This window comes from Platalea leucorodia, assembly GCF_965183815.1.
Source record: "Platalea leucorodia genome assembly, chromosome: 7".
In the NCBI taxonomy this organism is placed as follows: domain Eukaryota; kingdom Metazoa; phylum Chordata; class Aves; order Pelecaniformes; family Threskiornithidae; genus Platalea; species Platalea leucorodia.
Window position 1 is genome coordinate 61,643,028 of NC_138829.1, and position 12,698 is coordinate 61,655,725.

The following is a 12,698-nucleotide window of genomic DNA, read 5'->3' on the forward strand; positions in this document are numbered from 1 at the left end:
CATTTTATTTTTAAGTGAAGGATAGCATCTTTTAATACTGGATTTTTTTTCTTTTTCCCTACAGACATGCTAGGAATAGCAACAGTGATTCAGATGATGGGGAGCAGCAGCACAGTAAACGCATTGTTTCTGATAGTGATTCTGATAACAGAAACAAATCTGGTAGCGAGGCAGGTAGTCCAAGGAGGTCCAGCGTCCGCCCATCTGAGGAAGATTCCGACAGTGACAGGTCAGCTAGAAAAAGGAGGCGGTCAGATTCGGAGCAGTCTGACAATGAGTCTGTACAGTCGGGGAGAAGTCGTTCTGGTGGTTCAGAAAATGAATCTCGCCCAGCTTCTCGTAGTGCTGACTCAGACAGAGATTCTGAGAGAGGATCTGACAACGAGGGTTCTGGCAGAGGCTCTGGTAACGAATCTGAACCAGAAGGATCCAACGATGAGGGGTCTGAGGGTGGCTCAGATGACAGTGATTAGACCTAAATTACAGACCATCTTTTTAAAATGTTCCTGTAAATATATTTCAGTTATAGCGAAAATCCAATTTTTATATTTGAAAACTGTGACTTAAAAAAAAAATGTAATGTTTTAGTAAGCTGTTGTGAGACCTTCCTGTGATTCTTTCTATTAGCAACTAATGGATGTTTCTCTAAGTTGGCTTATGGTGTATTCTTAAATTGAAACTGCTGTAGATGAAGAACAGAATCCCTGTACTATAATCAGCACACCAAGGATGGAATGCATGTAAAAACTATGGAACATAAAATCTCTGTTTAGGTGGTTCCAGAGTGGCTAAAACTGTGTATTCTGTGCTTAAACATGCATAGATGGATCTTAAAATCCTACCAAATGGAGCAGAGCTGTGGATATTTATCTTTTTCCTCATTCTGAATAAAGGTCAGTAGGGAGGTTTTTCTTACTTTCTATTAAAGAATACATTTGCCATGATAAAACTCCTTATGTTTCCAAGAGTTTGTTCTTTTGCTTCTGTTTTTGTGTTAAATCAGCTGAAAAGATACAGATATTAAAGAAATTTTTATAAAGTAACGATGCAGATGTAGATGAAATATTTAAATTGGCAGGTAAAAAAGAAAGAGAAAGGCAAAGTTGCCAGTAACACAATAAACTGTTCCTCCTTTGCTTGGAGTGATTTATTTTGCCCCTTAAAAGGTATAAGCAGAAAAGGAAAATGTTAAATTTGACAAAGGAATGTGTTTTGAGGAGGTAGTCTTAACTTTATTTTAGCTTAAGTACATGGCTTCTGGAATTAAGTCCTGTCATATAATGTATTCAGGAACAACAATGAAAAATTACTGTGTTGTAGACTGAAATGAATCTGATTTCTCCCCACAGTTCTGAAAAAGTCTTTTGCACCAGTCCAAAAAATTTTTTTTTCCTAACTTTTTTCATTGGTCATGAAGTCCTATTTTAAGCATTTGCTAAGAGAAGATTATATAGATCTGGATAGTATATTAGTACTGGTTTTAATAGACTGTGTAGCCTAAATTCTGTTGCTTTGTTTTTAGAAGGTCTGGATTGTCACTACTGAAAGTTCACATCAAGTACTGACTGAAAGATAAGTTTCCCATGCTGCTATTTCTGGTTTGCTGTGAGCATTAGCTGTTCTCATTGTGTATGGTTTTTTCATGTGTTTATGGCCTGTTGGTAACCATAGCAGACAAAGCAGAATGTAGAACAGTTGAGACATTTCTTTTCATGGCTCAGTGTGGTATGAAGTTTCTGTATGTGGTCTTACCTAAAACTTACATGCGTGGTAACATTCAGAATAGAAGAACAGCTATTATGCTCGTTGGATTAGAGCAAAACTGAATCTTAATTCAGTCTTCTTGTTGATAGAGTCACTTAGGTGGAAGATTTGCAACAGTCCAAGACTGGAAGCTAGCTAACTTTGAAAACATGCACTTGAGGAAAATTTGTAGCCCTTGTAGGAAATGATTCTCCTATCATCAAGAGAATCATGACCCAGGTGCTTTCAGAATCACAAGGAAGCAGTGGATGGATGAGGTATGTACGCTTGGTGTCACACCGCTTCACGTATGAAGCTATGAAGTAAGCGTGAGGAAACTAATGCAACTAAGGAAAAGTTATACATGCAAGGTGAAACAAATGGAGCACTGGCAGCAATGGCAAGTATAAGAGTAACCAGCTTTTAACAGTAGGAAGAAAAAAAATGTACGGCACTTACTATGGCATCTTAGAAACTTTTTTCTGCCTTAAATACATTTCCACTATCATAGGCACCTTTATCATGTTATTTAATTGTATCTTTCTTATGAAAGGTCTGAAGGTCTTGGTTTGGTGCTGTAGGAGCAAAATATATTTTCTGTAGGTAAAAGTTAGCTCTTTAGATAAAGTGCTGAGTGGGTCTTCAGATCTAACATCCAGTCGGAGAGAAGTATTTTCAGTAAGTGTAAAATAAAAGGGGTTTCCGTACATCTATTACCTGAGGAAGAAGTGCATTTTTTGAGCTTTCCACAGTCAGAAAGGAGGCTTGTAAGAAGAGGTTATGACTTGAAAGGGCTTGAAATGCATGATACACCAGAGGCCAATCAACAGGAAAAGAGTGGGGACAGGGAATGCTTTTACTTCTCTCTTTCTCTGCTTTTACTGAACAAAAGGGGAAAAAGCTTTCAACTTTTGTTTTTGCTTCCCTTTGATTAGGAGGGTTAAGAGGAGGATTAAGGTTATATAAAAAGTCACATGTTGCTGTAATTGGAGAGAAAGCTGTGTTTTAGCTTAATTCATATTTTCTAATGCATGTTTTTTGAAAGTGCAGTGGTGGAATAATGTTGCCGTCATTCTCTCTTGGCAGCATTCCTTGCCTTCTGAAGTAGGTGGTTGGCTTGCAGCTATTAAATTCCTTTATTTATAGGAGTAATCTATTCCAGAATAAAATACAGGGAGTTAGAAGTTTAATACTGCATTGCTGTAGAAGTGGTTTTTTCCTAGTTTCTGTAATGCATCCACTAACAAGTTGCACGACTGTATGAAGAGTGTTTCCTGTTGAGCTCTGTTGCAGCTTAGCATTTGGCTCTCCTCACATGTGAGCACATCTCTCTAGAATACAGTAGAAAAGGATCATGTAGAGTTTGCTGTTAGCAAGCAGTTGATTTAAAAAAAAAAAAAAATTATCTCATTCCTGAAGTTTATAGACCAGGCCCTTCACAGAACAAACACTTCAAATGTAACTTAAAAAAAAAATTAAGTGGCTGAGTTGTGTAGTTTTGAGGGGTTTTTTTGTTTGTGTGCATTTTTTGTTTTTTTCAATCCACCTACTCAAGATTTTCCCTTTGAGAAACTTTTACAGGTCAGTACTGGGTGGGAAGGAGTGGCTGTCACTGCTGCATAACAAGGCATCTGTGTGTAAATTGATTCATTCTCTTTCTAAATGCCCACTTCTGCTAATTCAAGTCTGAAACCCACAGTAGTCTAGCCACATAGAAGCAAGGTGCAGGAATATATTTGGGAATGTGCTGCCAAGGAATGCTTTGGACAGGGCAAGACCTATGGTAGGAGCACTACAGCTAAAATTGTATCAGTTCTTTTTATAAGGAGGGGCCTCTTTCTGGGAATAAGTTGCTTTCCATGTTAAATATTTCAGTGTTGAGAGCAGTGTTTTTTGTAGCAAGGCCTTTTCCTCCTGCACAGATTTAAACTGTTACATTAGGTGTTGATTAATACTGTGGACATTTTATATTAAAACTTGCAGGCTTTCTGAAACAAGTTTGCTCCTTACTTTGTTTTGTGCAGTTTCTTTACTCTTACCATGTAGTGTTCTGATGATCTCCTTGGTGGATAGTAGTAGCTAACTTAAAGTAAATGAATCTTGAATTCAGAAGTTACCTGGAAAAATTCCTACAGCTGGAGCTGCAGTCAGCAAGGACAAGTCCAGTATTAATATGGGTAACAAAACAAGTTGACAAAGTGGATGTGAAAAAGGGTATGTAACCAAATACTTATTCTTCTCAGCTAGTAGTACTTACTGCTCTCCTAATAATAGTCTTTTACTATTTAGCTAGACGCCGTAGTTGCTCTACAGAAGAGGATTTGAATTGGAGACAGAATCTAAGGGAATACCAAATATGGGAATACTTAGGAGAGAAATTCAAAGTAAGTATACTGAAAGTGGGTAGTATTTCTATCCTATCTGGGAATTTCAGTCTACACATCTGCTCAAACTTTGTGTGGTTTATACTAGAAATACTTGAAAATTTAGGATTTTTTAGTCTCCGCAGAACGTAGAGAAGGTACAGTTGTATAGTCATGCAGCTTGTAACATGTCTCTTTTTCCTCTGGTCCTTAGTCTAGAGAAGTTAGGAATGCTCATCATAGTCACGTTCTTCTTCGAATTAAGTTTATTTTATTGTCAGGGATAGATCTGTCCCTCTGGGTTGTTCTCTTCCCCTTTTTATTTTTTCCTTTACCCTTAGGCAAAAACTCCTCTTTTCTCTGCAGCTTCCAGAGCCTGGGACTGGCTAAGTATTTGGCCTGCAAACTACATCATATTGGCACACTTGATTGAGTTTACCTTTTTCTTATAGCTCCATTTGAAATGATACATGCTGAAGAGTCCATTTTGCTGCTTCTAAATACTTATCATCCTTGTCTTATGCATGTCCCTGTATTTGACTGTTCAGAGATGCCCCCAGCATTGTTATGGTGTTGCTTAAGCTCCAGATGTGCTGTGTTTAGTTCATGAGCATTCAAGAGTCTCATTCCTATCCCACCCGTTTCTTGTTGATTAAAATTACAAATACCTTGCTTTACCCAAAGAATCGGTTTCTGTTTAGCACCTTAGAGTGAGTGTCACATGCTCCAATTCTGAAGATGCATCAGAGAATATGAAGCATCTCTTCATCTGCCTCCACTCTTGACAGATAACTCTGCTTTGTTCCAACTTTCAGTAGAGTTCAAACTGCATTAAACTGGCTCTGCTGCCTGTATCTGCCATGCTGTACTAAATTATGTCTAGTACATGTCACATTCTCATGGTAGTCTGTCTAAGCAAAAGGTAACATTGTTTTTTCTTGTGGGAAGCTGTCCTGGACCAGCCGGGGAGGAAGAGTTATTGTCAGCAGCTATTTTCTAGCACTAAAAAGGAAAGAGGAATTGTGTCTCATTTGGGTTTGTGGGACCTAAGCATATTCATGCACGAATTCAAGTTGGTGATTTTAGTCAAAATGATCTTGACTTTCCAGAGACATAGATGTTTAATTTCCAGCATACCTATTTCTAAATTTCAGCAAGGACATACTTGTTAAGCATATTTGCACTTAATGGTGGGTACAGACTGCTTCTGGGGCATATTTGTCTGCTTTTGATGGTGGTCTAACAGAGGTACTCAACTTGATCATTCTCCTGATGAGCTACCAAAAGTTGGAATTTGTCTCTCAATATCAGAGCTTACTTCTGGTGAGATCTTCTGTCTCTCAGATCATTATAACTTAGCTGAGTTTCTATTAAATGCTCCACGTAGGTGAAGACTATGCTGGTTACACAGTAAAAAGCATTTCCCTAGATGGATACCTGGATGTGCTGGGTTTTTCTGTATTCATACAGACTAATCCCTCTCATCTTCATGCATCTGTTTTGTTTTATCGTCACTGCATCAGGGAAATTAATGTGTACTTGTAGGAGTCTTAACCCATAACTCCTTCTTGGAGTATTCCTTGTTTCTTTCTTCAGTCTGTAGGCTGTTCATGGTTTGTGCAAGGCGAAAGAGCCTTACAAGCATTAGCTGAGTTATGGATGTAAGGTGATCAGGTGTTGCCATGTACCAAAATGGTGTTACTGGAAGTGACAGGGAAGGAAAGAAACAAAAAGAAATGATGTGTCAGATTAGTTCTTAAAATAGATACATTATTTATGGTCTTGCTACTTAATTACTTGGGTGTCCATATTTCTAACATGGATCTTCCATTTTGGCTTTCTTTTGCGCTCACTTATTCATAATTAATGCCCAAAGACACACTCGCTTTGCCCATAACTGTTACAATTTCCATTGTCTTTAAACAGTGCAGGACAAAGGATATTTTTTTTTTAGTGCATATGCAAGAGCTATTGATCTATCCAACTGTGAAACCAGAGAGTGGAAATTGTAACAGTAAAATCAAGCAAAATATACATTAAAAAAATAGAAAAATATATCACAAAAGACATCATCTAGAGACAGAAAGTTATTCACACATAACAGCAGCACTCCGTGGTTGCAGTTGCAGAGGTACTTTCTTGTGTAAGCAGCAACATCATCAGTGGAGTTACGTGCATTCCTAATAGAAAGTTACGTTTGAATGGACCATGCAGAGAAAAACATGCCTTGACCGCTCTCTCAACTGCCATAGTGTATCTACACCATGGAGCTAAGCTGATTCGTCCAGGTCAGTCAAATAGCACTGTGATCCAAGAGGAACCCAAGGCTCGCATCAGCTGGCTGCCATGCAAGCTTTGCATAAGATAAAGGTTGGTAACATCTGTAGTATTTGCATAGAAATGAGTCTTAGTAAAAGAATTGCACATTTTCAGTTGCTCACCGTCTTGGTGGAAATTGCCTACAAACATTAGCAGTTACCTTCAATTGTAGTTTTGCAGAATGTTCCATTTCTTTATTCCAGCTGAAGTGATGTAGTATTTCTTACTGTTTTCGTACATTGTTGCCTTTGATGTTATTTTTAAGAAATATTTAAGAAAGCATAGTGGGCAAGGAGGTGGGCTACAAATTGTGTATCAGGAGACCTGAATTTCATGTAGCATGTTCTCACTAATGCCTATGTGCGGAGGAACACTCGCTCAGTCTTTTTACCCCTTTCATTTGTGTGGCTTGAATAGAATTTAAGCTGCTTTGGGCCAGGATGACTTCTGAGTTGTACAGTACCTAAAATACCGCAACCCAAACTTGTTCAGATCTCCAGCTGTATTTTAAATTTGTATTTACTATTACTTTAATTTTTATGGTTGTTGTTTTTAATAATAATGCAGTAACATTTTGCTGAACTATTGTACTGTTTGTAACCATTTTTTTATATTTAATTAGATTATTGAAAGCATGTGTAGTCATTACTGTGGCAAAAAAAATCACTTTACAAAAATAGAATAATACAGATTGGGTGAATGTTTTTCACTCAAATTCTAGATGACTTACCCTTTTTTAGCTGTTATCTCACAACAGGAGAATACAGTCTCGTATAATTCATGTCAGACCATTTTTGTCTGATCTGCAAGGTCCTTGGAGCATAAATTGTGTCTTACTTGATTATAAAATGGCAAGCATTGTTGCTTGATTAATAATAGGATACTATCTCCAACATGTACAACAGGCTCTTTCTCCTCCTTCATAGTAGAAAGGCTAGTGAAAATGATCTGGGTTTGTTTTTGAATGGTTTAATTTAAAACCAGAAGAATATAAACACATAATTTTACTATTAGAAAGGTTGAAGCCTTGGCCAAGAGTGTGACTTGGAAACAAATTAGGGCCAGAATTGTCTTACAGAATTAAACCTTTATTGCTAAAAACTAATCTTCACTGTTGATCTCCATGTTGAAGAGCTAGGTTTTGGGCCAGGCATGCCTTGATTCAATTCCTGTCTTAAGTAAACTGCTGCAAAGCTGCTTTGCTTTTACAGAGTATTTTTGTAGGCAATTAATCAATATCTTCTGGATAGCTTCAGCATAGGCTGTGGTTAGAGTTGCACAATCATTGAGGTTGCCAAATAATCACATGCATTTATTTTGTTTGTGGAAATCTCCCATGATGATTTGTTTAAAAAAAAAAACAAACAAACAACAAAAAACCAAAACAAAAACCCCCCAACCACCCACAAACCAATCATGGGGGGGAGAGGGGGGGCGGGAGATGCGGAACAAAAAAACCACAAAAAAACAAACCTCCCAAAACCCAGATGAGTATAAATGAGCAGCTTGTACATCACTGGAAGACTGACAACTAACTTAGACTAACAGAATTATCATGCTGTAGTTAGCTTTCCTAGTGTACAGGGAAAAGAGAAGACACTTTCCTGGTGCCTGAAGCATACTAAGACTTATCTGGTGCCTGAGGTAACTAAGACTTGCAAGGTTCCAGTTCCTCTGGTACTGGCACCTGTAGTGCTCTGAATCACTTCAGAGGTAGCTGGTACAAAGGGTTCCAGCCATACCGGAGTAACCCTCATTCCTTGACAGCAGGGGACATTGCAGACGTGTTTCCTTGCAGAATTTCTTGAAGAAGCTGCCTAACTAAACAACTGTCTAGGAAATTTCAGTATTTGAGTTGTGCTTGAGGCTGGGTTATAGAAATGTTCACCTCATCTTTGGGACCTCTGACAGCTGAGGCCGAAGCTGTACGCTTCCCAGCAGAAAGCAGATCTGTGCTTCACGCTTAGCGGAGGCGTCTCTGGCTCTAGCAGAGGCAGAGAAATCCTGGGCAGAAGCTCACAACCAGGAGCAACACTGTCAAGAGAAAAAGGAGGCAGGCGTGCCTGAGACAATTTAAAAGAAGAAAACTTAGAGCTGAACAGAGCGGTGTAGACTTCACATCAAGAATACTTTACTTTCAAACAACTGGTAGATCCTGACATAAATTCTATTCAGTGGATTATCTGGAGGAGCTTCATTAGACAAACCTACAAGCTCACAGATGATACCATAATCAGTGAATCAGAACTGCAGTAGATGCAGTTGAGTGAATGTATCTCACTAGACTGTTGGGCTTATCCAAATATTTAGTATCCTTCCCCCTGCCTTCCACTTTGATTTCGTTTAACACCCAATTGTAGTTTTCTTTGCTGTCAACTCACCGGTCAACTGTTTCATGATGCTATTAATTGCTACAAACACAGACGTCATTTCTAGTAATAGTTAAGAGGATGCATTTTTATGATCTCTTTTTAAGAATTGGTAAATCTGATATGACTAAAATGAGCTAGTGTTATAACTTTTGGGGTATAGGAGACGATAGGGCAATGCTGGTTATTCCATAGCCAGATTTCTTTTTCTGAAAGTAGAAATCCTTCAGATTTGCATCTCTCTGATGAGGATGACGATTTTGATCAACACGTGGAATATGCTTTCTTGTATATGCTTTAAGTGTCTCATGGGATATATATTTAAACAAAACCAAAAAACCCAAAACCAACAAAACAAAAAAATCACCACTGCGAGCAGGATTCGGCTGCAGTTTTTCTTTTGAGGGGGCCAGGGGAGGGGGAGGGGGAGGTTAGAGGGAGACATGCACTGGTTAAGCTGCTTCCCTTTCATGTGAGCTGGTGTGCGTGCTGCCTGGAGAGGCAGAGTGCTGTAGCCCCTGGTAGTGACTATGGTAAATCCACACTTGATCTTGGGAATGATGTTTAGAAAGTCGTTACTCGGCGATTTATTTATTTATTTAGCTATTTATTAACAAAAGCAGTAACAGTACTTTGACAACTAAATCACTAGTATGTAACTTCATATTAACCTATGAAGTTTAGAGATGTAAAAGGGAATGCTCTTGTCACTTTAGTTTTAGGAATTACAGTCACGATTAATGTCTAGTGGGGAAAAAATTATTTTGAACGCAACTTGGAGTTGCACAGAATAACCATAAAAAAGTTATCTTGGAGAACAGTCATGTAGAGCATGAAAAGAATAAGCTAAAAATCCATCTGAGAGAATCAAGGGCAGGCAATTCTTACTTTAAAGAAAAGCAAACTTCTTAATTAAAAGATATCGAAATGTATGTAGTGATTTTTGTCAGATTACAAGACTTCTTTAACTGCTGTCTACTTCCCAGAAGGTACCTCTGATTAAAACAGATGTACCTGAGAAACAGAGCATCAAGCTTCTGCATTCAGTAGCACCAGCTCATTGGATCCGGATTCTTGTTTTACCTGGGGTTTTACCCCACCTGCAAGAATAATAAAAACTACTAACACTCTTTGGTGGTTTGGGGTTGCGTTTGGTTTGGTTGGCTTTCTTGTTTGTTTGTTTGCTTGTTTGTTTGTTTGTTTTTAAAGCTTTTAGCCCTTGTGGTTGCAGTGAAAAGTTTGAATGTCTGAAGCAAAGTCCCCTGGAGATGCAAAACTGGAAAAGCAAATAAAACCAAACCAGTCTTTACTATATGTCAAGATTTATGATTCCAACCTTCTAGATTAAGGTTTTGATGGACCCATCTCACGTTTTTGAATGGCTGAGATTGAAAATGAGAGAGGAGGAGGGAAATAGCACATACACACGGTGATGCATGGAGAAGTATGCATGGATTGCTTATCCTTTATGGTGATTCTGAATTTCATACTAATTGTCTCCCTTGGACTGAGAGACCTGTGTCGAAGAGACAGGGCTGCAGCAGCTGGAGAGGCCGTCGAGAAAGCCAGGGGCCTGAGGAGCAAGGTCGAAAGGCAGAAACACTTACTTGAGTATGGCAAAGAAGAGAAGGGGAAAGAATGGGTTATAGATGTGGAAATACAGTGCTTCAGAGAAACTCCTGAAGCGTCAAGAAGAAAAATCAAGAAGGAAAAACAAAAAGACAAAATAAATCTGTATATATTGATTACCAATGTGATAAAATGAGCATTTGATAGGAGGTATTTTTTAAAATATTAATTTTAGAGACGTTAAGTGACGTTTTCTTTATGCGTATTGCTATTTTTGTTTTTCTTATGTAAAGGTATGTATTTCCTGCATCACATCTCATTTTTCTTACAGGCCACATATCTGAATTTAAAACGCTAATTAAATGGGTTACTCTAAGTGTCGTATAGAGAAAATTCCCATGTTGATTTCTAAGTTTCTTTCCCAAACATGAGTCAATCTAAGACTGCGATCACAAAAAAAGAGAAATTTAGGGTTGGATCAATCAGATTCCTAAGTTTTCCTCTACCAACAAGATCGCAAGAGTCAGTGACTGAAAGTTGAACATATAACTTCATTTAAACAGGAAATAAGGTGTCCGTTTTTAATAATGGCATTGAAAAGTGGTGGAGATTGCTGACGTATGAAAGGCTCAGTGTTCCCAGCTAGTCCCCAGAGTGGGGCTTAGGTTTTCCAGGGTGCAAACTTTAAAGCCAATGGTAACTTCTGTATATTAGCCAAATGGGCTAACTCAAACGATTTGAACTTCTAGCAGTTCTAGAAACCTAGGCATTTGCATTTCCAGAACACTGCTAGTTTTAGCTGGTTCCACCAATACAGTTTGAAACTGGGTTTCGATGGATGTTTTTCCCTGTTACATTCTCACATTTTATTTTGTCCTATTAAAACGCAATAAATGTATTTTTAAAAACTTTGTCGTGATGAACCAACAGGCACCTATTAATGCCAACGCTTTTCAGGGACAGTTGTGCTCTGCCTTCAGCAGGTGTCAGACCACGGATGTGCCTCATCGTGCCAGAGCAGCGGGACAGCTCACAGTTTGAGTACAGGGCAATTACGTGTTAATGCAGAATTACGGCAAATTTCATTTCCGTGTCATATGGCCAGGTGATTTAGATGAATTTCATTTATCTTCAGACATCTAAAAATTAGCAGTCTAGACGCCTTGCCCAGGCCCATGGAGGCCCATGGACTGGCATCCCCAGAGGGCAAATCCTCCTCTCCTAAGATCAGTATCTAAGGTAGGTGGCATGAATCACTTTCTGAGGAACCTGTTTCTGCCTGTTGCCTGAGGAGCATACAGATGTCTAGACACTCAACATTTGGATAGTTAAATTTAAGAATGAGGAATCCCACCCAGCAAAACGGTAGCTCAGACATAATCTTTGTTATTCATTGGAATTAGCTTTGAATTTTAGATGGAATTTACCCCTCTCCTTTCCCCGGAGAACAAGTGAGTAGAATCAAGTTTATGTGAGCCTTGATCACACTCTCCAAAGGGAGATTTCCAAGAACAGCCTTGCATACAGTTGGTATTCATCTACCAGTTCCCTTTTGGCTTTTATGGAATTTTTTTTTTTTGTTACTTTTAGGGTTTTTTCCCTAAAAAAATTTTTTGTGTGTGTTTTAGGTCTGCTATTATTTCAGCAAATGTCAACACTGAGCTTTTTTTCCATAGTGTCAGCTAAACTTAAGAACTACTTCTTGTGCATCTGTGACAGCACCTAGGAAATTAGCGTCTGAGAAATCAAGATGGAGCTCTCAGAAGTTTTGTGGTAAGTACGCAAAGACAGGACAGTGTGTAACTAAACTCTTACCCAAATTTATAGTGGTGTAGCGAGTGGGGGAGCCTTCCCCTCTGGGTGTACGTACCGGTATCACGGAGGGCTCATCTTGCCGTACGTGCACGACTGAGCTGTCCTAACGCATGCCCTAGGTTCTAGAGAAAAGCCTGTGCTTTTAAGTCAGTGTTTCCAGGGTGCAGTGTCCTATTTCTCAGCTGCTGATTATGTATTTTACTGCACAGATAATAGGTGGATTACCAGGATTCAACTCAATCTCTTTTATTATCTTGAATGTTTCCTATTTAAAGATGAAATCCAAAGCTCTCATGACATCAGAAATAACAGTATTATCTGAATTTCTATTGTTTGACTGAAGAGCAGTCTGTTTATAAAAGCGAAAGGGAAAGGAAGAGTTTGAATCGAATCAATGACATTTCCTCTTATAAACCAGATTAAGTGTGCAGAGTCTTCTTGGAGAATATGCAAAATACTAAATTATTTGGATGTTGGCCCCCTCCCTGAATTGAGCTGTCAGTCCTTCATGATTACTGTG

At 38.6% G+C, this 12,698-nt stretch overlaps 1 protein-coding gene across 2 annotated transcripts in view; it reads left to right on the forward strand.

Moving 5' to 3' along the window:
• CTR9 (CTR9 homolog, Paf1/RNA polymerase II complex component) overlaps positions 1 to 12,698 on the forward strand; it is a 39,923-nt gene that overhangs the window by 20,971 nt on the left and 6,254 nt on the right. The window contains exons 25-26 of one of the 2 annotated variants that reach the window (XR_014228824.1): positions 65 to 4,127; positions 12,040 to 12,136. Coding sequence is in view for 1 of the 2 variants with exons in the window: in XM_082317952.1 (XP_082174078.1) it covers positions 65 to 473 (409 nt within the window). In the remaining variant the exon portion in view is untranslated. Of the gene's footprint in view, positions 1 to 64; positions 9,165 to 12,039; positions 12,137 to 12,698 lie in introns of those variants that run through there. The other variant, XM_082317952.1, reaches the window with a different exon arrangement.